The sequence below is a fragment of the Eleutherodactylus coqui genome, chromosome 1, assembly GCF_035609145.1.
Source record: "Eleutherodactylus coqui strain aEleCoq1 chromosome 1, aEleCoq1.hap1, whole genome shotgun sequence".
In the NCBI taxonomy this organism is placed as follows: Eukaryota; Metazoa; Chordata; class Amphibia; order Anura; family Eleutherodactylidae; genus Eleutherodactylus; species Eleutherodactylus coqui.
The window spans coordinates 290,794,041-290,816,838 of record NC_089837.1 but is presented as its reverse complement, the minus strand read 5'-3'; the positions used below and the strand labels follow the sequence as shown (position 1 = coordinate 290,816,838).

General features: G+C 42.9%; 1 protein-coding gene across 3 annotated transcripts in view; it reads left to right on the top strand.

Annotated features, from left to right (window-relative positions):
* Positions 1-22,798, top strand: part of RPS6KA1 (ribosomal protein S6 kinase A1) — a 180,558-nt gene that overhangs the window by 65,987 nt on the left and 91,773 nt on the right. Inside the window, exon 1 of one of the 3 annotated variants that reach the window (XM_066573020.1) lies at positions 6,621-6,641. The exons of the other annotated variants lie outside the window; for them this stretch is intronic. Within the exon in view, the coding sequence (XP_066429117.1) occupies positions 6,636-6,641 (6 nt within the window). The 5' untranslated portion in view covers positions 6,621-6,635. Of the gene's footprint in view, positions 1-6,620; positions 6,642-22,798 lie in introns of those variants that run through there. 3 annotated transcript variants of the gene reach the window in all.

Here is a 22,798-nt window from a genome sequence, read left to right as displayed (position 1 = left end):
TCAGGATTGCGAATGCGTCCTGGAATGAAAGGACTTTGCAAACGACGTCCCTTGGGGGGTCTGTATTCGCGGGGGGGGGGTCTGAGAGCTCTGTGAACCCTTTCAATTGTGATGGACGCTGCTCTTTCTGCACCAAGAAGGAGTGAGTAGATTTCTTTCGTTACCTTGTGGAGGCAGTCCGCAGCCCATGACTCCGGGAGCCCCTTGATGCGTACGTTGGAACGTCTGTTTCTATTTTCTAAGTCTTCCTGCATCAAGAGGGCTCTATTAATGCAATCATGATGTTCTCGCAGGGTGCGCTCTACCTCTGTGGCGTGGGTGACAATGGCGGAGGAGGAAGACTCCAGATCCTCCACTCTTCTGCCCAGGAGTTTAATGTCGTCTTTAATTTCTCCTAGCTCTGACATAATGGGGCTCAGAGCATTCCTGATGAGGTCTCTCATAAAGCCTCTTGAAACAGCTTCCCCCTCTTCACTGTCCGAGGCAGCCCCCTCCCCCTCCTCCTTACTGAGAGCTGCAGCCGATAGCTGTGCCGGCGCCATCTTTGCTGGGAACAGCGGTGAGCGGGGACTCTTTTCCTTCAGATAGCGCTGCATATCTGATTGTCCTCTGCTCACCCGCGGTGTCCTTGAAGGCTCCAGTCCTCTCTCCCTCCCGACTCTCCTCATTTTCGTGCTGCTGGTTGCTGCTGGCGATCCTGTAACGGAGTCCTACCGCAGGAGCTAACCTCTCACACGGCCATTCTCCTCAGCGGCCAGGCTCCGCCCCCTATGTACACATTTTTATCACCACATTTGATCACTTTAGCATGTGACTAAAGGCCCTTTTACAATTTACACACATCAATTATCGCTCAAAAGATAATCGTTGCTTGTAAACGTGCCCCTCGTGCATTTACTGCGCCCTTTTCCTCCATTACTGAGTTTAGCTCTGCTTAAAATCCATCCGGACTAATAAGAGGGACCGCACGCTGAGTTCTCCACGGGCAGCGCTGATAACATTCTTTCAGCAGCTGTCCTCCTGGAGAACAAGAGTGATGTACAGTAGTTAGAGAACAGACCACCAGCTGTTCACTAAAATACATGCAAATGAAGCTAGTTAGCTACTAATGGGCTGATTAGCCCATTAGTAGCTAATGCAAAACGATCACTTAAAACTGTCTTTCTGATGAATTTTGAGTAATCATCTGCGTGTGCAAATGGACCTCAATATTTAGGTAGTGTCTGTTAGGCTCTTTTCATGCTAGTGTTTTGTTTTCTGTCTTGCTGATCCGTTTTGGGAACAGCAAAACTAGAGAAAAGTTTGTTTTTCAAGCCCTTAGAAATGTACTAAAGCAGAAGGTCTTCAGTTTAAATCTGTTTCTGTATTTTCCATCCCATTTAATACTGAATCAAAGATTGCTGGGCCTTTTCTTTTTTCTTAGCAGTTTTTGAAAAAAAAATAACATTAAAAAAAAATAAAATTTTAGTCAACATAGAATTGCAAATGGGTTTGTATTATTCAAGCATACAAGAGGTCAATACTTTCTGCAATGTTATTACTTTAGGTAAAAGACGAATCAGAAAACGAAGTAATAAAGTAACAGATTAAGGGTTCATGCCCTGGAGCGACGCAGTATACGCCCGCGATTCAAAACAAAGTGCCAGCGAGGGATCACGTTTTTCTGCGGTCTCGATTCCTTGATATCAATGGAGCCCTCCCGCTGCAGAAATCTGTGGTAAAATAGAACATGCTGCGATTTTATTTTCCCCCGCAGTAGAAATCCACATGTGTGCGTTGGCAGGCGGAAAGCTATTAGCTTCAATAGAACCTTGCCACTGCGGAATTCATGCACAGATTTCCGTTGCGGGAAACGCGGTGCAAATCTATTCATGGGCATTCTCCCTATAGCCTCCTGTACACTGCAGAGCAGATTTCCACATGCGTAATCTGGCTCTCGCAGCAGCGTCCACGTGTACCTGCTCTGTCTGCTTATTTTCTGCACTGCGGATGGACCCGGCGGCTCCCCGTCGCGCATGTACAGTACCTTTTTTTTGCCCCAGGCTATGACGCAGAACCACTTGACTTTACTGGAAGCCGGACGCGTGGAATACGCGGAAAAATGGAGCATGCTGCAATTTTCCCTCCGCTTGCGGAAACTGCAATTGGTTTACACAAGTCTGCATGAAAAATAGATTTCCAATAGCATGCTATGGGGAAGCTATTGGCTGCAGCTCTGCGATACAGATGCCCTCCGCGGATTATGCATCAAATGTCCACTCATGGGCAGGAGGCCTAAGGCAGTTGCATTTAAAGGAATCTGTTGCTCTTATGTGGTCAATTAGGTTATTATCTGAATTCTCCAAATACTCTTGAGGTATCCCCTGAGTACAGATTTATGGAAGCATTGGGAGAATTGGAGGTTGTGTGAATTTATGGCGTAGTAAATCGTATGAGGTGAGGTTCATGGTCAAAAGCTGATATTGTTTGTAGTGATGTATCCGTACCAGGGTTGTACCATTTTCCCAGTTTGCAATTTCTTCAAAGCGACATTGTTTTGAAATCTTCTCTGCCCATTGGGACACAGAAGGTGCCTCAGGTTTGTGCAACATTAGCAGGATTAGGAGTTTAGCATCAGACAGCAGGAACGTTGGCAGGTTTTTGTTAGAGGGGTGTGGGTTGGCTTAGGCTTTCCACAGATGGATGTTTACTGGGGATAATTTGTGTGTTAAGCCTATTTTATCGATATGTTCTATTACTTGTGACCAATAAGATGTATTAATTGGGCATTCCCACCATATGTGTAGCGCAGAGCCATTATTAAGACCACAACATCAACACTGTCGTGGGTTTTCATTTAGCTAGGCTAGCAGGTGTCTTATTCCATCAGTGCTAACTACCGCTCGTTCGTCTTTCCCTGTGGGACGTGTGAATTAAATGCAGAGCCTGACAGAACCTGTGAATGAGTTAGCGGCTCTTAGCTATAACCCCTGATCACATGATGGTGACGTCATCACAGGTCCTTTACCATTGTCTACTAAATGAGGGATTGTGGACGGACTACATCCCCCACAATCCCCTGTGGCTCAGTTGCTATGGACACAGCAGTACTCGGTCTGGCAGTGAGACAGTCTGTCTATCAATCTTGTGCAACAGATGTGCGAAAGCTACGAGTGAACCTGTCTCAGCAACGTAGCATGTGTGTGTGAGACGTGCATGTAACAGAGCTGTGTGGCGCCACCAGAAACACTAGTACTATGTTTTCCTAATAATTACTAGTCTTGTAAAAAGTTTAAAGGAGTTTTCCTGGATGCAGACACATCTACTAAATTCGTGGGATTTGGCAACTATTTTGTTTGTTGTCTCTGGAGAAAGTGGTCTTCAAGTCTCGGTACCATGGTTTGTTGGGAACAGAGTTTAGTAGTAAGCCTTTTACAAAGTCTCTATCTGTTTATTTAAGTGGGATGGGAGGGACGTGTATGTTTCATACCTAAGTGGGTCTCTAAGTTTGTCATTGTACTGTATTTAAATTTTTATTTTATTTTTTGTTGATGGAAAGATATCCATTATCCAACCTTTCCAGAAAAGTTAGTGGGCATTTTTGTATGAAAGTCTCAATTTGGTCAGGGGTGTCGAGTTTTATATCCTTAACCCTTTAAGGACCAGGCTGTTTTGTACTTTAAGGACCAGACACTTTTTAGGGATTTTACCCATGTGGTGGTTTTACAGCCAATTTTTTTCCTTTAGCTACCAAATTTAAATATAAATATATCTTTTTCACTGCCTTTTAATTTTTCTTTTGTATTTTTTTCATTTTTTTCATTTTTTTTCTCTTTTTCTTTGTTTTGTTGGGGTTAAAAAGCTAAGTGTGTTTTTGGTTTGTTTGTTTTGTGTTTTAAATCAGCATATTTATGCTAAAATAAAGTATGGGAATGGGTTCCTCATTTTGTTTCAGACGTTTTGAGATCTATGGTTTTAGATTACATGGCGCATACAGCGACGGTCTTGGTTGGCATCAGCTTTGGCTCATTTTCTTTCTTATATTCTATTCTGTAATTTTTATTTACTGATGTATGCAATTTTTTTTTTTTTTTTTTTTTTAAATTTTATTTGACATTTTTCCCACTGTAGCTGGGGCTTCCGTAGGAGCCCCAGTTACAGGGAAAAACATCCCCTGTAGTGACATAAGTCACTGGCAGAGCTAGTCAGGGTTTAACACGACCCTGCAGCTCTGCTATAGCAGGGAATCCTGGCGGTCACGTGACCCCCGGCTCCCGTAGGTGAAGTTACACTTCTGCTTTCACTTTTTGAGTACACAGTGCTCTTTGAGCGCAGGGTACTCGGGGAAGGAAAAGGCAGGAAGGGTTAAAAAAACCCTCCTGCCTTCTCCTTTGGGTTATCAGCTGTTACTAACAGCTGACAACCGATCTTGCCCCTGATTGGTTGCAGAGGCAGGAGGCTTAAAACCCTGCCGTAATTTTACTATTGGCGGGGCTTTAAGCCCAGAACCAAGCGCGCTGTGTGTATATACTGCGCTTGGTCCTTAATAGGTTAAGCATGTTATAAATTTCAAGGATTTAAATTATTCCAAATTTTATGTGCTTGTAAGGGTTTATTAGCTAAGATTAAGGACACTCTCACATGGACTCGACAAAGCACTGCAATTTTCATTGCAGCAATTTTACTTTCGTTTTGGCCCTGAGGGTATTACAGAGGCCCGGGCCATAGGGAAAAGTTTGTATGGGTATGGTATTGCCTTACAAATTCCTTGTAGGGTCATGATTGTGCCATAGCTGATAGGGTTGAGGAAGAGTTTGATTTCTAACCAGAAGTTGTCTTCTAACCAGAGCTATCTGGCCAGGCGATTTGCTTGATAGTAGTGTTGAATGCTAGGAAGGCTTAATCTTCCTTGTGGTCTCTTTTGAATTAAATGTGAATGGGCTATTCTTGGTTTATGGTGGTTCCAGATATATTGGTTAGAGGGTTTTGAGTTTGTTGAAAAAATGTGTGGGTACTGTTATTGGTACTGTATAAAATAGATAGTAAGACCTATGTGGATATAAAGTTTGTCCCATCCATGAATGGAAAGGTCTATTTAACCCCTTAGTGACCAAGCCTGTTTGTACCTTGATGACCAGGCCAGATCTTGGAAATCTGACATGTGCCACTTTAACATAGAATAACTCTGTAAAGGTTTTTTTCATATCCAAGTGATTCTGACATTGTTTTACTTTTGATTCTGTACATGTTGTACTTCATTTAGGTGGTGAAAATAGACCGATAGAATCTGCGTATATTTATTAAAAGTGCCAAAATTGGGAAAATCTTGAGAAAATTTGTTTTGTTTTTTTTTCTTCACGTTTTCAATTGCAGTATCTCAAACATACTGTACAAATTTTTGGTGAGATATTTATTTCCATCTGTTTATTGTATTCTGGGCACACATTGGAAAAACTTCAGTTTTTCTTTAAGCATTTAGAAGATTTTCAAATTTAACATTAATTATTAACATTTCTAGGAACATTTTGTTTTCCTATATCAAGCTGAGATTGCAAAGGCTCATAGGTATCAGAATGATAGATACCCCATTTTAAAAAATACACATTTGAATGTATTCACAGAGGGGGTCATGAGTATTTTGACCCCAGTTTCTTTTCAGGAATTACTGCAATTTAGAAAAGGGAAAAAAATATTTGCAAATATGTCATTTAAAATAGTGTTTTTTTTCTGTAGTGCACATAATGAGAATTTGCAAACAATGGATCCCCTGTTTGTCCTGTGTTCAGAAATATACCCAGTGTGGCCCTAATTTTGTTGTATGTTCAACGGGGCTCAAAACGGAAGGAGCAGTCGGTGGCTTTCAGAACAGGCATTTTGCTTAAAGGTGTAGAGCCCTTGAGCTGCCCAAGCAATGGAAACCCCCCACAAATGACCCCATTTTGAAAACTAGACCTCTTAACGCATTTATCTAGGGGTGTACTGTCCATTTTTACCCCAGTTTTCAAATGAATCTGAGGAAAGCAGAAGGAAAAAATGATAATTTTTTTGGCAATTGTGTCACTTTAAAAACAGTGTCTTTTTTTTTATTTTTTATTTATTTTTATTTTTTTTTGTGTACAGCACACATGAATGAAGACTTGGATACCTTTGTTTGTCCTGTGTTCAGAAACATACCCATTGTAGCCCTAATCTTCTGTCCGTATGCACAACGGGGCCCAAACTGAAAGGAGCATTACACTTCAACTGTATTTTAACTTTTACGTAATCACCATTATCCATTGGATAACCGCAATCACATGACTGGGAACCTCGGTCACCGTGGCCCTCGGTCAGTGTTCCAGCCTCTCAGCTACCTGTAGTATCCAGGAGCAAAGAGACTTTAAATTTCCCGGGCCCTCCCCAGCTTCTCTGCTTGCGTCCGCCATTTTGCAGAAAGGTCCGCAGATAAAGATCCCATCGGTGAACATTGCCAGAGGCCTTAGGTAAGTAATTTCACCTCCCCTCACGAATTGGATTCATGATGGGAGGTGAAATTTTAACTTTTTTTTACTTTTATGTGATCCCCGCATAGTGGCTCTCGCGATATCTTTCCGCTCTGAGCAGAAGGCGCAGTCAGGACCAGGAAGCCAGCAAAACACTGCGTATCATCATGGGGGATGGGGGTAAGTACTTTCAGCTGTCCTAAATGCTGGTGATCATGTGACTGGGGGGTGGGTGGGGGGAGGAGGAGAATGATAGCTTCAGGTTGTCTGCTACCTCCGGGAACCGGCAGCATTGAGATGTCATGTTCCCGGCGTGCAGGGCTTTAATCCCTGCAGGGATCATGTTTTTGCGTCCCTTGGGATTAAAGCCCAGCAAGCCAGGACATAACACTATGGGGTGGTCACTGAGGGTTTAAGCTCTGCAGTTGGGATTCCGCAGTGGAATCCGATTCTGTGCCCGGCCATCTGACAAAGAATAAAACCCTAATTTAAAAAATCAAGATGACAAATAGACACAAAGCTCTTATCTGTTTATAACATCCTTCATACTTTGTGACATAGGAGCTTAGTAATACAGCTGAATGGCAAGAAAAATGGGTGTCAGACCCCCACCGATTTAATATTAAAGGCAATCTGTCACCTGGAAAATAGTTTTCTATCTGCTGCCATAGTGTTAAGCGCTGTAACACAAGCAAAACAGACCTGATTGTATACCAAAAAAAATGCATTTTTGCATTTGCAAGAAATCTTACTTTGAATGTTGCATGCAGATTTGAATGTTGCATGCGCTGGCTCAGAGGGCTCATGGTGCCACCTTTTTTGACTCAAGGTGGGGGGCGATTTTCATAATCTGTATGTAACATTCAGAATAAGATTCCTCTGAAATGCAAAAACACTCTTTTTTGTACATAATCGGGTCGGTCCTATTTGTGTTCCACCACTTATTGCTATGGTGACCTATTGTAAATCACTTTCCAGGCGACTGACTCCCTTTAATGACTTATCCTGAGGATAGGTCATCAATAGTACAGTCCCAGAAGACCCCTCTAGCATGCTCTAAGATTTTATATAAAAATGGTCTAATATAACTTTAATTAGCCCCGGATCACTGCTTTTCATTTATATCATGGTGGTTTTGGTTCTTGTTGTCTTGACACCTTTGAGTTCCAGGGTGATCTGTTTTTCGAAAACTGCTGTTTTCAGAAAGCAGGAGATCTGCGGGATTCCGTCTTGTATGAGCATGTTCGTTTCATCATCCAACAATCTTTACATACTTCCTGCATGCCTTTTGGGGATGGTGTAATTATCAAATTCTGTTTCTCTATGAAATATGCTGTTTCATTAGAAAATGTTGATCTATGAAACTGCAGATGAGGAGGATGGTAATTTCAGAACAAAGCTGTAGACCAGCACATTTGGAGCTGCATGTAATTCGCATCCTAGCAGAGTGAATTCCTGAGATAACTCAAATTGAAAACGGAAGGGAAGACCTCCAGCAAGAATTCTACACTTGGATGGACATGTTAAGGAGGGAAGGTTTTTCCTGCCTTGGCCATAATCTGAATATAGGTGTGCCAGATTAACCTTTGAACAAGCTGCAGTGTTCACCTAACTTGATAGCTTTATCTCTAGATTAAAGTGTGAAAAACTAGATACAATTTATTGTGTTCCACATGTGTTATGTAAGGTTTTGTTCTCAGTAAGAGAAACAAAGTAATATTGTGGATATGTTACTTTTTAATGGCTAACAAAAAGACCTGATGTAGCGAGTTTCTAAACCTACTTGGGGTTCTTCCTCAGGCTAAATGGAATAGATCAGAAGAAGTGAGAGAGATTCTCTAGATCTATCCATCTGTCCATCTATCTCCACAGACATGGTGTGATTTTAATTTGTTCTTAAAACAATACCAGAACAGGATAAGCAGAGAAGTAAATGCGTAATGCTTAAAGGGGTTGTCCCGCGAAACAAAGTTGGGGTATACACTTCTGTATGGCCATATTAATGCACTTTGTAATGTACATTGTGCATTAATTATGAGCCATACAGAAGTTATTCACTTACCTGTTCCGTTGCTAGCGTCCCCGTCTCCATGGTGCCGTCTAATTTTCAGCGTCTAATCGCCCGATTAGACGCGCTTGCGCAGTCCGGTCTTCTCCCTTCTGAATGGGGCCACTCGTGCCAGAGAGCTGCTCCTCGTAGCTCCGCCCCGTCACGTGTGCCGATTCCAGCCAATCAGGAGGCTGGAATCGGCAATTGACCGCACAGAAGACCTGCGGTCCACTGAGGGTGAAGATCCCGGCGGCCATCTTCGCAAGGTAAGTAAGAAGTCACCGGAGCGCGGGGATTCGGGTAAGTACTATCCGTTTTTTTTTTTTTTTTAAACCCCTGCATCGGGTTTGTCTCGCGCCGAACGGGGGGCTATTGAAAAAAAAAAAACCCCGTTTCAGCGCGGGACAACCCCTTTAAGTCTGCCCTGCTCCATACAACAGCCCCAATCAGCAGCGCTGCTGATCGGAGCTGTTCACCCTTTAAATGCCACTGTCAACTCTGATAGCGGCATTTAAATGCCTTGATCGATGTTAAAGGGTTCAGAGCATTTACCGGACACAGCAAGGATCTTCTATAGAGACAGCAGGTGGCACTATTCTAATGTTAGTTTAAAAAAAAAAAAAAAAATTTTGATACCCAGATATTTCATGAAAAGTGTAAAGATATAAAATATATTTAATTATGAGCTGCAATTAACTAAAAAACTTTTTGTGGGGACATCTTTTAGGGGGCCATACACAAACAGCCATTGGGCAGGCATTTGTTCATTTGACAGCTATTCCTTCTGACTTGTGCACGCTCACTCAGGCAAGCATATGTGTGTTTTTAATTGGGAGCGGAATAAGCCACTAGCAGACACCTCTGGCAGCAGCTTATCTCCCACATAAAAGAAGTGTGAACAGGTTGTAGAGGGGACAATTTGCCACCTCAAGGATTTACATGGAGAGATTTAGGGCAGCAAAATGAAAGTGGAAAGGTTAGGCCTTGTTCACACTGGCGTATGACAGTTCCGTTGTTTGAGTCCCTCCTAGGAGCTGAACAGTGCAGAATCAGAGCTGCTAGATCTGGCACATGGCAGAAGGAACCCATTGACTTAAATGGGTTCCCTCTAGCTGCCATTATGTGCTTCTGTATTCTCACAGACATAATAGCTCTGTATCCTGGGATTTTCACTGAAGTTTGTAACGGAGGCTCCAAATGGACAAAACCATAACTGTTTTTATTGAAATCACATACAGGCCACCCAAGGAAAGTTTCTGGGCCTCCAGCCCTTAAAGGGATAATAATTGGTCTGTGTAGCAATGGCCTCTTCCTGGAGTTATCCTGAGTAACACCGTTCAGTAAAACAACCCTTACATGGGTGTTTCGGGCAGATGCTTCTCAGCTTGGCTTACTCAATACACGGCTCCTTCCTCTAGCCGTTTCCTCAGTACTCCAGATTTGAATCAGTTGCTTTTTAGTTAACACTGTTTCAGACACGCTGCCCATAGCCAAGTCACAGCTCTAAAATTCCTCAGCTTCTTCTCCTGTCATCTCAGGCCATGTAACAGTTCAAGTTTTTCTCTGAAAACCAATCCTAGGCAAGGGGTTAGTGCACTGCAACAAGGTCATATGCACACGGCTAACACCACTCTCCCTCTTGGGTATATTGCGGCTGTGTATATATACTCCTGTGCTGACTTGGTGCACAACACCTCTCACTAACATTACTGTCACCAGACTCTACTCCTCTCTTCCCAGGAAGCCATCCCTTTCACGGCATCTCCCTGCTCACATGAGTGTAGGCAGCATGGTTACACCCCTGTACTCCCGCTCTCGCCACATCATTAAGTTCCAACCACTGTGGCAGCTAGGGCCACAAATCCCTGATGCTACATTGCCTAGGGCATGGCAATTCCTGAGAACCACTGCATTGCAACTATTTAGTACAGGTCTATGCCGCATAATTAAGCACAGGTTTGCCTACACAATGATATAGGGGCTTTTTCACTCCTTTAGGGTTTGTTCACATTACGCGCGTGAATTTTGCATGTGTAATATGCATTGAATAGAACTGATTTGATGTCAATTCGTTTGTCCACACGAACTTATTTTTTCACATGATGTGCAAACGTGTGGAAAAATACACAGCATGACCTATCTTTTTGCTCATTTTGCGCCCTGCAAGAGCCTGTTTGAAATCAATGACAAGCGTAAATGCACACCACATATGCAGAAAGCCTCCATATTTGTTGTGCATATCTTATTTTTTTGCGCAAACACGCGGTGCATTTGTGCACACAAATACACGTTGTATGTGTCTGAAAGATGCAGGCGTTGGAACATTTTAGTCGCGCAATCACACTGTATTATTATGTCATTGAGGAAGAGTCCTGTTACCCCATACACATAGTTTGTGGCTCTTTTAAAATCTGAGCTTTTGGCTGACTTGCATATAATGTGTATCAACCTCTTTAAGCAGGGTGGAGAGCGGCTTTAAAGAACAGCTCCCAGTCCGCAAGACTTGTAGCATCTTATGCATAACATGGTTACATACTTGTGTATAAAAAGATGTGTCCATAAGTTATACCTTTCTCAGATCCATGATATATAATTTAATTTTCAGCCTCACTGCCATTTGCCATGAGTGCCCGACGGCTGCCCCAGTGACTAATGCTTCTGTGCTTACATAGGAGCGATAGTTGTTCAAGTGAACGGAGGTGGAGCGGGCCAGAGATTATTCCAGCCTATCTCCTTCCATTCACAGTAAACTGGAGTCACTCTTTTTGGGTGATGAAGCAGTTTTTGACACTTATTTGGAAAATATTCATTAATAGTATGGTTCTCCAACAAGCTATTTGTAACCATATGGAAGCTTGACCAAGATGTCCATAAACTGGGAGACATGCTGGCACTTGCCATCTGGTAGTCAGTGACCTGAAGGTACAAGGTACAGATTTCCATACTATGTCTTCGTTGTGTGTATAAAATTCCTTCTGAAGAATCCATGTACCTGTACGTCAGATATATGTACAATTTCTAGTATGCATTTGAAGGGGTTTCCCAGGACTCCACATCAAATTGCTATGGTCCACCTCTTGGGACTGCCACCGACCAGCTGTTTGAAGAGGCTGTGGCAAAGCCTCTTCACTACCAGGCACGGTGTTGCGCATTATGTAGCTGCAATGCCTTGTGTAGGACCTCGGTCCCATTGTATAGGACTGAGCTGTTCTCAAGCCTAGTAACGGATAAATTTAAATCTCTGGCCAGAGAAGAGGCTGTGGCTCTGACCTGAGCGTTGTGGTCTCTTTAAACAGCGGATCAGCAGTGGACTCCCAACAGTCAGATAATGACCTATTCTGAAGGAATGTCATGATTATTTTTATTTCTTTATTTTTTTTGTTGCAAGCATTCTATTAGATGTTTTAAACATTACATAATATGCTATAATACTCAAGCAGTGGGTGACCACACAAGACAGAGCTAGTGCAGTAAATAAAGCTTGACAATGATGGAGACGTGTGTAAAAGTAAGCTCACGAGAGATGGTGTCCTACTTGTCTCCAGAAAGAATTTACTTTAGAACACGACCACCATATATCCAACTAGCTGAAATACCCGGCCTCGCCCGAGTTAATTTGATACAGGTGTGTATGTGTTTGCACAGAAAATTTTATGACGTCAAGGTTACTTTGACTTCAGCGGTATAATATATAACAACTAGAGATGAGCGAATATACTCGTTTCGAGTAACTACTCGATCGAGTACTTCCGTACTCGGGTGAAAAGATTCGGGGGGTGGGGGAGGCGTGGCGGAGCGGGGGGTAGCAGCTCTCTCCCACCCCCCCCCCTCCCCCCACTCACCCACGGCGCCCTCCTGAATCTTTTCACCCAAGTATGGAAGTACTCGAAAATCGCGGCGCTCGGCCGAAAAAGGGGCGTGTCTGAGTAGGTTCGTTAGTCTCTAATAACAACCAATCACATCGCAGCTTTCATGTTTGTACGACACCAGAAATTTAGAGAATTAGACTTGGTACATTACACAGAGGTGCCAATACTTTTGCGCTTAGCATTGAATTTTCGAGTTGTGACCCCTTTACTTTTCCAATGTAGGACCTAAAGAATGAGCATTCCAAATTTCATGTTTGTACGACATCGGGAAGTTAGAGAATTAGTGGCGAGTCAGTTAGTTCATTCACCAATGGAGGGATGGTGCCCTGTTCATTGCATCCTCTATAGCATTAAATGGGGGAGGGGGGGGGGGGTAAAACTGATCTCTTTTCTCCGCTTCCTATCCGTTTCTCTCCTCCATGATTTCATGTGGAGACTAGCTAAGTTCAATGTCATATCTTTATAGAAGTTTCAGCCAAAGTAACCTGATGGCGACACCTAGATCTAAAAGTACATCAATGATGCCATCTGTAGAGAGTGAGATATTCCGGTGCCGCTGCTTAATGGTGGCTGCAGAAGCTGATGCATACCGGTATATAGAAGGGATATCCCCTCTGGCTGATGGGGTGATCACGAAATGCAATGCGGACAAGTAGGAATGGGATGGCGCTATATATTTGGGACAGCTCAAACCGGGGCTCCACTGGCATCTCATATTTTTTTCCTTAATTGTTGCGCTGTGGAGGTCCGTACAGCGGCATAGAGTAGGTAGGATTATTCCTCTGGTCCGCCCACCAGACCTGGAAGACTAATTTTTAAATGAAGCCTTTCTTTGCAGTGGAAATATTCTACATACTTCCAGAAGTGTTCCACCCTTAGACCACTCTCACACAAGCATTGTTATACAGTGTTAATACGCAGCGCTAAAGCTCCCAGTATTACAATGGGGCCTCTCACACTAGCGGTTTTGTGCCACGTATTTCATGCATACAAAATCGCATGCAGCATGTCCTATTTTTGGCGTTTCAGTGTGTATTTCATGCACTAAATCGCCCATTGAAATGAATAGGGTGCTTGAAAAACGCAGTAAATATGCAATTTAATGTGTAATACTGCGTTTTACTCCTTCTTTTTTTTTTTTTTTTTTTTTTCATGCAAGTTGCTATGCCACCAGGAGGCTGGGGGGGGGGGGGGGAGTTGGCTTGCTTGTGTTACTGTGCAAAAAAAACACATGCATCAATAAAAACGCAGCTCTGCACGCAGTAAAAATGCTATGTGAAAAACGCAGAGATTTTTACATACGCTTGTGCAAGTGACCATAAGCTCCAAAGTTTATTTCTCCAGTGTCTTTTGTAGTTTACGAGCTGGATTTAGTCATTTCCTTCGATGAATTTTCTTATTCATATGTTTTTATATAGGCATAAAAAATTGCAATTTACAGGAAAATATTTGACCATGGTATACAGACTTAGCTGGAAGTTGGCTGCAGGGGTTAAAATTTATAGAAATGCTTGTCATATGTCAAAAGCAAGGACGTTGAACAGCCTAGCCAGATGCCTGCCTCTAGCTATAAATGTGGAAAATCATTCCTGTGCAAGCTCAACATTGCACAAAAACAGTTTTGGCAAGCATCTATAAATATGAAATATGTTTGTCTGATTGTCCTGAAATGTATTTTGCCCCGCTGGCTACTCGGGCTACTCCAGAACTTTTTTGAAAGAGAAAGTGAGTCATGGATGTTGTAAACGGGCCTGGGCCGCGTTCACACCTGCGTTGGGGTCAGTTCAGGCTTTGTCTGCTTTGTTTTTGGAGGAGAGAAACGGATATAGAAAACGGGGAAAACAATGTTTTCCCCCATGGATTTCACTGTGGTTTCCAAAAAACGTAAAGCAAATGGAAAGGCTTCTCTTTGATTCCATGCAATCAGATTTCTAAATTTTGTGTCTTTTTGGTTTTTTTTTAGACAGAAAATAACACCGAAAACTGCTCTATTCTGTCCGAAAAAAAGGAATAGGAGCTAACAGTAGTGTTTTGGGTACTCCTTTTTTTTGTTTTCCTCTGAAACCCTATTAAAATCAATAGGGAAAAAACTAGACTTTTCAGTTACTCCATAACCTGTGTAGAGAGACTGAAATCCTGAACGGAGCCCTAACACACGTGTTAAAGCAGCTTTAGGCAAGCTTCACATGGCTGTGCATGATATGGTGCACATGCGATGTCCCTGTGAATGTGAGGCGGTTTTGTGTATTTGTCCACATAGCATGGACTTGTTCTTCTAACGCAGCACATGGGCACTACCGTATTAATCCTATGGTTCAAAGTGCACATGCCCAATCCAAACGCGTTTCACTTCCATAAATACCATATTCTGGTTATAGCTAGAAGAAAGAACCTGCTTGATTTGATCTAATGGATGCAGAACATAACTCCCAACATGATCAGTGTAAGAGGGACCTCAACTTACATCTTCTATTATAGTAGTCTCAGCATTGTTGTTGATGCACCACCAAAAGGGCTTATTCACATGGGAAAGCATGATATCGAGCTGACAAACTTGGCCCGGTATCATGCTCTCCAACATGCGTTTTTCACAATGATGCAAAGCATTGTTATTCAAGATAGCTTTGCTTCTGTGAAAATGCGATCCTTGCGCTCGTTCCACAGGTGTTCGGATTGTAAGGATTTCATATTGACTTCAATGAGAAAGACCTTGTCGCACTTACATGCACATCACACGGCATGCAAGTGCTATGCTATGGCTGCGTTGAAAACAAAGGTTGAGGGGGAAAAAGGGAGCACCCAAAGATAGGACGTCCTGTTATCGTTCAGTGTTAGTGCCTGCATGCTCTAAACCACAAACAATTCACTCGGGTGAATGAATCCATTCAAAAGAATATATTTCATATTCGCGTGAGTTTTGTACACCGCACCGCTCAAACGCACGTGACTTATATCGCTTGTGTGAATAAGCCCCAAGTGTGACATACCCATATAAATACCAGCTCAACCCTACTAGGTGTTGGAACACACACCGCATCCCCAGGGCCCCATGTATCATGGGATCATGGATAAACAGAACTGATAACCCCGGCCACCAAGTAGTAATCTCAAGAACTATCCAACAACTACATACAGTTACAAGAAAAAGTGAGCAATTTGGCATTTCCTGGACTTCTGCATTGCTTACTAATAAAATGTGGTCTGATCGTTAGCTAGTCATAATTGGGGACAAACGTGATCCAGCTAAACTAATAACACACAAACAGTCGTATCGTTTATCTCTTATCGAGCACAATGTGTAAACATCCACAGTACAGGCAGGAAAAGTAAATGAACTTCCTGTATGATCTACCGAGTATATACAAACCCTGCAAAGTATACACTACTTCTTCTTTTTTTCGGTTTTGTACACAAAAGGACAAAGTAAAAGTAATAATAAGTGCCCCTCCCAATACTATTACAACGGCAACAGCTAAAACAGGGGTAAGAATTCTCTTGCTGGATTATTTAAAGCCTAATCTGCATGAACTAATCTGCCCTTCATATTTCTTGATCTTCTGAAAGACATTAAGCGGTAAGAGTTTGAAGTTCAGGAACCCCAATAAAGGCATCCTTTAATATAATCTAGTAGGTTTTTCTGAATCTCTGCCATTTTATCACTAACTTGGGAGAAGTTGGAAAATAAAATGCATTCTTGCAGGTATTACTCGCTTTCTGTGTTAATGGATTCCCCTTGTCTAACCCCTTCACTTCATTCTTATATTTCTCAAGCATTTATTTTTGGTAGCCTTAGGATACAGATCTTTTACACCTACTGTTTCATCTACAACTATTCTCCATAGGCAGTGTTCACATCAGCGTCTGAGGTTCTGCTCGCAGCCTCCATTGCTGATTTTTGTGAAAATACATACAAAGTAGTTCTTCATCCAGGAAGATGTTGAACAAAATGGGAATGGACTACTAGTCATTATAATCTTACAATGGATCCATTACGCATGGGGATTCAGTTCTCCTGCCTCCATAATGGAACAGGAAGCCAAAACAGCGCAAGGGCTCATTCACATTTGCACTAAGTAATTGGCTATAGATCAAGAGTAATTTGCTATATATTGACATTGCGGAAAGGTTGCAGATTCTACTTAATCACGGGAAAATCTCTACTGTGCATGTCTGACGGCTCGCTGTGTGGACCATCCACAGGACAGAAAAAGGATGACAGGCATGCAGGGTCACCGGCCAGGCACAGAGTCAGATTCTGCTGCGGGCTCCCGCAAGTGGGATCTGACCTGTTCTTGTGCAGCCGGCCTAAGGCCAATCTCAGAGAGCCAGGTCGGATTCCACACGTGTACATTTAAATATCTATATTGCGGAAATAGAAGATGCTGCGATTTTAATTTCCACGAGCAGACCTCACAATCACTGTCCACTTGTGAGTGGACATGTGAATATTCTATTTATTTATTTATTTATTTAATGAATGAATGCGGAATACCGCGGATCACCATTCTGCAATTCAAAACCAGTCGTGTGAGAACGGCCTAAATGCCAACACTGTCTGAACGACAACCAATAATTTGTTCCTATTCTGGACTGAGCAGGCATGAAAATCAAATAATCAGCCTGTTCATTTATGAATGACTGTCTGGTAATTGGGAATGGCGGCAGGAGTGATATATGTGGCCGGCTCTGCCTTCATTCCCTGAGCAATCATCGTTCTTGTGTAAAAGCACAGGAGCCCCCAACACTTGTCCTGTGTCTAAAAGGGTCTTTAGGCTGGTTTCACACGGCCGAGAATGTTCGCGTTTGGTGCATTGCGAAACGCTCAAAACTCACGCAAATATGAACTCCATTCTTTTGTATAGAGTGATATACACAAGCAATGTTTTCCCTCACTGCTGAAGGGGAAAAAATTGCGTCATGGACATCTTTTTGCGGCGTTTGAAACGCATCGCCCATTGTTTTCAATGGGACAGTAAAACATGTCGCACACCATCCGTGATGTTTCCCATTGAAAACAATGGGAAACACTTGACAATCCTCTAATGTGCCTGAAATCTGTGCTGGAGGATCGCTACTTCACAGAAGTGATGGGAAGAGATTGCTGTAAAAACACATGTTGGTGCGATATCGCCCGTGTCTGGGGAGCCTTAAAGTGGCTCTTATCTCACTTAATTTTTTCACAACATTTTGCTGGTAGATCCCACAGCCCTCCACCTTTTATCGCAACTGCAAAAGACCGGGAACCAGTTTGCTAAATTCAGGTTGGTTATGTTCTGCAGCAATTAAATAACTTGAGGAAACACAATTTCACAATTGTTTTCAGAAGGTCACCTTTTTTCTCCTGTACAGCAGCTGGTAAGTCAGTAAGAATTCTGTGCCCTTAGCGGGCCTTGCCAGCCAATGTAACAGTCAGTGCATGTTTGAACAGGAAGGTGTGCCCGCCACACCCGCAGCCGTCAGACCAGGAATATGTAGCTAAGGCATGGTGTTTTCTGCTTATTCTTCATGCATTGTAAGGTATTAAACTCCATGGATTTTCCCGAGTGTGAGCATTTTACAGTACAAGCAATGTGGATGAGCTTTCAAGAAAAAGTCCACAGTGTAAATTGAGCTGCATCGTGGATTTAAAAGTCACAACATGGAAATTTATGCTGTGATTTTCAACTCTTGGAAGGAGGGGGGTGCAATTTGCAATAAACCCACAAAATCTACGAGTGAGGGTGCTTTTTTTTCCCCTCTTTTCCATTTCACAGCATTGCTGCGAGAGAAAGATCGCCCATGTAAATGCACCAAAATCTGTGGTTGAACAAGGTGGGAAAAAAGGCAGTTATGAACTCACCCAAACGTGGGTAAAAAGTGCTTTCAATAGTTTCTCTTCACACTGAGTGTAATTTTTGCCTCAGACAATGACTTATTGTAACCTAAAGGGACCAGACCACCAAAAAAACAGATAAACTTAACATTTTTTTATTCTTTATTTTTTTAATCTGTTTTTATTTTATGATTGTAGAATTATTTTATCCTGTTGTCTGTAACTTACTATAGGGACAAAGCGACGGCGTGGAAATGCAAACAAAAAAAGTTGTACTGCGCATGACCGCTTATGTGCATACGCGCGGTCATAAACAATACAACTACATGCCGTATGCGAGGTCACCAGCCGGGCCTAATCCTACCTGTAATCTGTTTACTCAAGAGTTGTACCAAATAGTTCTTATACTTCGTCTTTGTAACTTTTTTCCAGCTTTTCTCATAGTCCTTTTAATACCATAATGGAATGTATGTAACAATTGAAAAACTGTTGGATTAAGGCCCTTTTACACACTTATCGCTCAAAAGATGGCTTTTGAGCAATAATCGTTGTGTGTAAATGTTTGCCCATCGTGCACTTGCCGTGGCACTTTTTGTCCATCGCTGACTTCAGGTCCGCATAAAATCATCGCCCCATAGGACTAACCGCACACTGTGTTCTCCGTGGGCAGGGCTGATAACAGCTGATAACATTCTTTAACAGCTGTTAACAGCCGCTGTCCCACTGGAGAACAATAGTGAGGTCTTAAGAGAACAGACCACACTCTGTTCTCTAAATACATGCAATGAAGTACTAAAGGGCTGATTTAGCCGAATACTACCTATGCAAAATGATCAAAACTGTCAGTTTCTGACTAATTTTGAGTGATCATCTGTATAAATGCACCTTTAGGGTTCTCACTCATTTCTTTGGTAACAGGCTGTAGAGTTATTTTTTATGCCATGAGTCTTTTGTCAGAGCAAATTGCTCATCATTAAGTTATCTGTCATGCATAATTACTTAGTGCCCAGTATCGTAGCAACTTCAGAGCGTACTAACTGTAGTTTAGGTTATAGAAAAGAAGCATGGAGAAAAGCTAGGAAATAAGAAAGAGATAGACAGGAAGAAGAAAAAAAGGAGGAGGGAGAAGGAAAGGGACTGTGTGTGCGTATATATATTAATGGATGGGAAAGGGCAGATATGGGTGGACGTGTTTTGCGTATGTTAGGAAGCGTATTGGGGATATTAAGGGGGCGCTACCTGTAATAGCGAGATGACTGCTGCTAAGATTTCTCTCTAGATTAGGCAGTGATAGACTAGTATTAGGCCGGGCTCACACAAGCGTATTTGAATTGTGGTTTACGTGCCTGTAATTTGCAGTGCATCGCAGCAGTTGAAGCACATTGATTTTCACTGTTCCACTTACATTAGCATTTATTCATTGCGTATTATACTCGGGTATAAAAAGAACACAGCATGTTCCATTTACCGAGCATTACATGCGATAGAGCTCTGTTCTCTATGGGTGCATACAAATGCAATTACATTGCATATGTGTGGCTTTTATCTGCAACTTTGCTAAGCGACAGGGAATAAAAAAAATATAATAAAAATAAAAATAAAAAAATGAAATCGGGAAGTTTATGCATGACAGCATGTGTGAGATACGCCATCATCCGGAGGCAAAAACCCTGCAATACACAGCGATATTCCGGTCCACACCTTGGTAGCGCTCGTTCATGTGAACCCAGCCTTAGGCTGCCTGCACACAACCGGGTTTAAATTGCGTATACCGTGATAGTCTGTCAAGCGGACGATCCGTGGCATTCCACACCAATTCAAACCAATAGAGCATCCGCATGTCCACTGACAGAGGCCTTAAGGTGCTTACCTTAGACATCTGTCCAGCAATCTATCTTTCTTCAACAGCTATTCCCATACCACACCAATGCGCTCGCGTGGCGGACTGCATGTGCTCTCAGTATCCGGGCATCACTAGCAGCAGTTTATCTAATGAATTAAGGAATCGATCATGTTCTAATCCAGCATGCCCTCTTACGCTAACATCTATTAGTAGAGCCTGACACCCCTAAACAGGTTAGATGGTCAGCCTGTCTGACATTTCTCTAATGCTTATGGCCATTTCTAGTCACTACTCTCCACCACTGACCACTCACTTGACTCTTTTTGCCCATGTGTGGCTGCTAAATGTGAGCGTCTAGTTCTTTGCTGCAGTCTCCAGCACCATTGCCACACTTGACTGCTGTTGATGTACCTAGGTCTGTGGGGGACCTGAAAAGGAGGAGTATGCAGTCCTTATAGAATTGTACAATAAAGCAAACCATGGATACAAAGTCAGGACCCCCACCAAGCAGTTATGCTATAATTGAAAGGGGATAACTTTCAATTATGGCACAACTGCTCTAAGGAAAGAGAAGATAAGGGCCAAACCACAAGCAAAAACACTGTCTGAGTGTGGTGATGTGCTCTCTGCCACCGCAATACCTACACACATTAACCGAAGGACAGACTGATGCCAGGACACTTATGAAGAAGTAACCCCCAGCAGGTATCCACCTCACCAAGGAGTACTGCAGGCAGCTCGCCTCTGAAATGCTGCGTTATCTTATCACAAAACATGTTTCTGACTCTGTTGCGTAACCTGAAAGCACTGCAGAGATCGTCATGTAGAACATTCCGAGGCCAACTAATTGATCAAACCTAGGAAGAAATGTGCCATACCCACTGAGGTGTAATCATCGTGCAGGCATGAGTAAGATGCTGCTGGGCGGATGGCTGTTTGCATGTAAATCTTGTATATCTACTAACTGATATTGACAGCGTAGCACTTGTAGAAACCTAGGATATTTATTACTTGTGTTGCCTACTTAGAAAGGAACAAAGGCAAGGTTCTGAAGGCAGAATGGATGCTTGCAGCATGTGTAGTGCGCACAGAAGCTGTATCCTGGCACTTCCTGCTCTTACATGCCTTAGGGTACACTGTGGCTCACGCTGCCTCTTATTACTTCTGGCAAGCGGGTCGTTGGCACATGTTTAGAGATGAATGTCTACTCTATGAAGTGTATGTGGAGCATGACTACTGAGCTTTAACAATGTCCCCTCCTTCCCTCTGGTGACACATGAAAGTTAACATTGCTCATTTTACGCTTTTCATAAATTTTGACTTGGGATGGATTTTTTAAACGTAAACAATAGATTATACATGTATTTTACATAGTTACAACCAATAGAGGATCTAAACGGCAAATACAGTAAAAGGTGATGCTGTGAAGTACACAGTGGTCTGCTATACGGTGAGGCAGGGGCTTGGCCTTATCAAGTGCCAGAAGTGATACCAGGGTGCAGTGACAAACCTTACCGAATGAAATAAGGGGCAACACTGGTAGGGGGCTTTAACCTTTTACTAATCCGTTTACATGATTGTGTATAGTGGTTTTCAATAGTGAGGAGCTTTCGGGCTTGTGCACAACATATTACAAGGATTTGCAAGGCCGCTTTTACACAGGTGACAAAATTGCACAATTTTCTCACGATGCGACAGTGCTGCAAATCGTATGTATGTGGAGCCCATGCTTTCCAATGGGTTCTTTCATATGAGCAATGTTTTGTAGGCTGTTTTACAGTGCGAGAATACAAAATCGCGGCATGCTCTGTACAACCGTGATTTGTGGTGTTTTGTAGCCCATGTTTCCCAATCGAGCCTTCCTTTCTGTTGCGTCACGCAATGCAACTTTTACAGTAGGAAGTCCTACTTTGTCTCTAAAATAAGCCCTGGCTTGCACTTAAAAAAAAAATGAATACATTACCAAACAGGCCCTGTCCACTACGCCGCACTGTTCCCGAAACTCCAGCACACTTGTATGCAGTCTTCAGCCAGTGCTTCCTGGTGGAGGGGTTTAAAAATCCTGCCTCCAGGTAGTGCTGACTCTGATTGGCTGAGCCGTGTTCAAGAACCAATTGCGGCCATTCAGTGCAATGGCTGTGATTGGTTCATTGAGCGCTGCAGTGATTGGCGGAGCCGCGGCATTCGAGAACGAATCACTGCAGCGTTCAATGAAACAATCGCAGCTATTCAATGCAATGGCTGTGGTTCGAGAGTAGCAGTGACTGGCTGAGCCATGACTCTCGAACCAATCCGCCAGCGCTTCCTGGAGGCAGGATTTTTATTTTTCTAAAAAATACATTACCTAACAGGCGCTGTCTGCTCCGCCGCACTTCTCCCGAAGCTCTGGCACTTGTCTGCAGTCTTCAGCCAGCGCTTCCTGGTGGAGGGGTTCAAAAATCCCGCCTCCAGGAAACTCTGGCTCTGGTTCTCAAACGCTGCAGCTCAGACGCTCAATCAGAATTGGTGTTTCCTGGAGGAAGGATTTTTGAACCTCTCCACCAGGAAGCGCTGGCTGAAGACTACAGACAAATGTGCTGGAGCTCCAGGAGAAGTGTGGCGTAGCGGACAAGGCCTGTTGGGTATTGTACTCCCTCCGATCTAACAGAGAAACCCTACTGAACTCTGGGAAATCAGTATTGTGCATGGAATTCATTATCCAAAAAGGACCTGTACGTGATGCTCACTGGGAGTTTTACACAGGCTTGGACTGACCCACAGGGG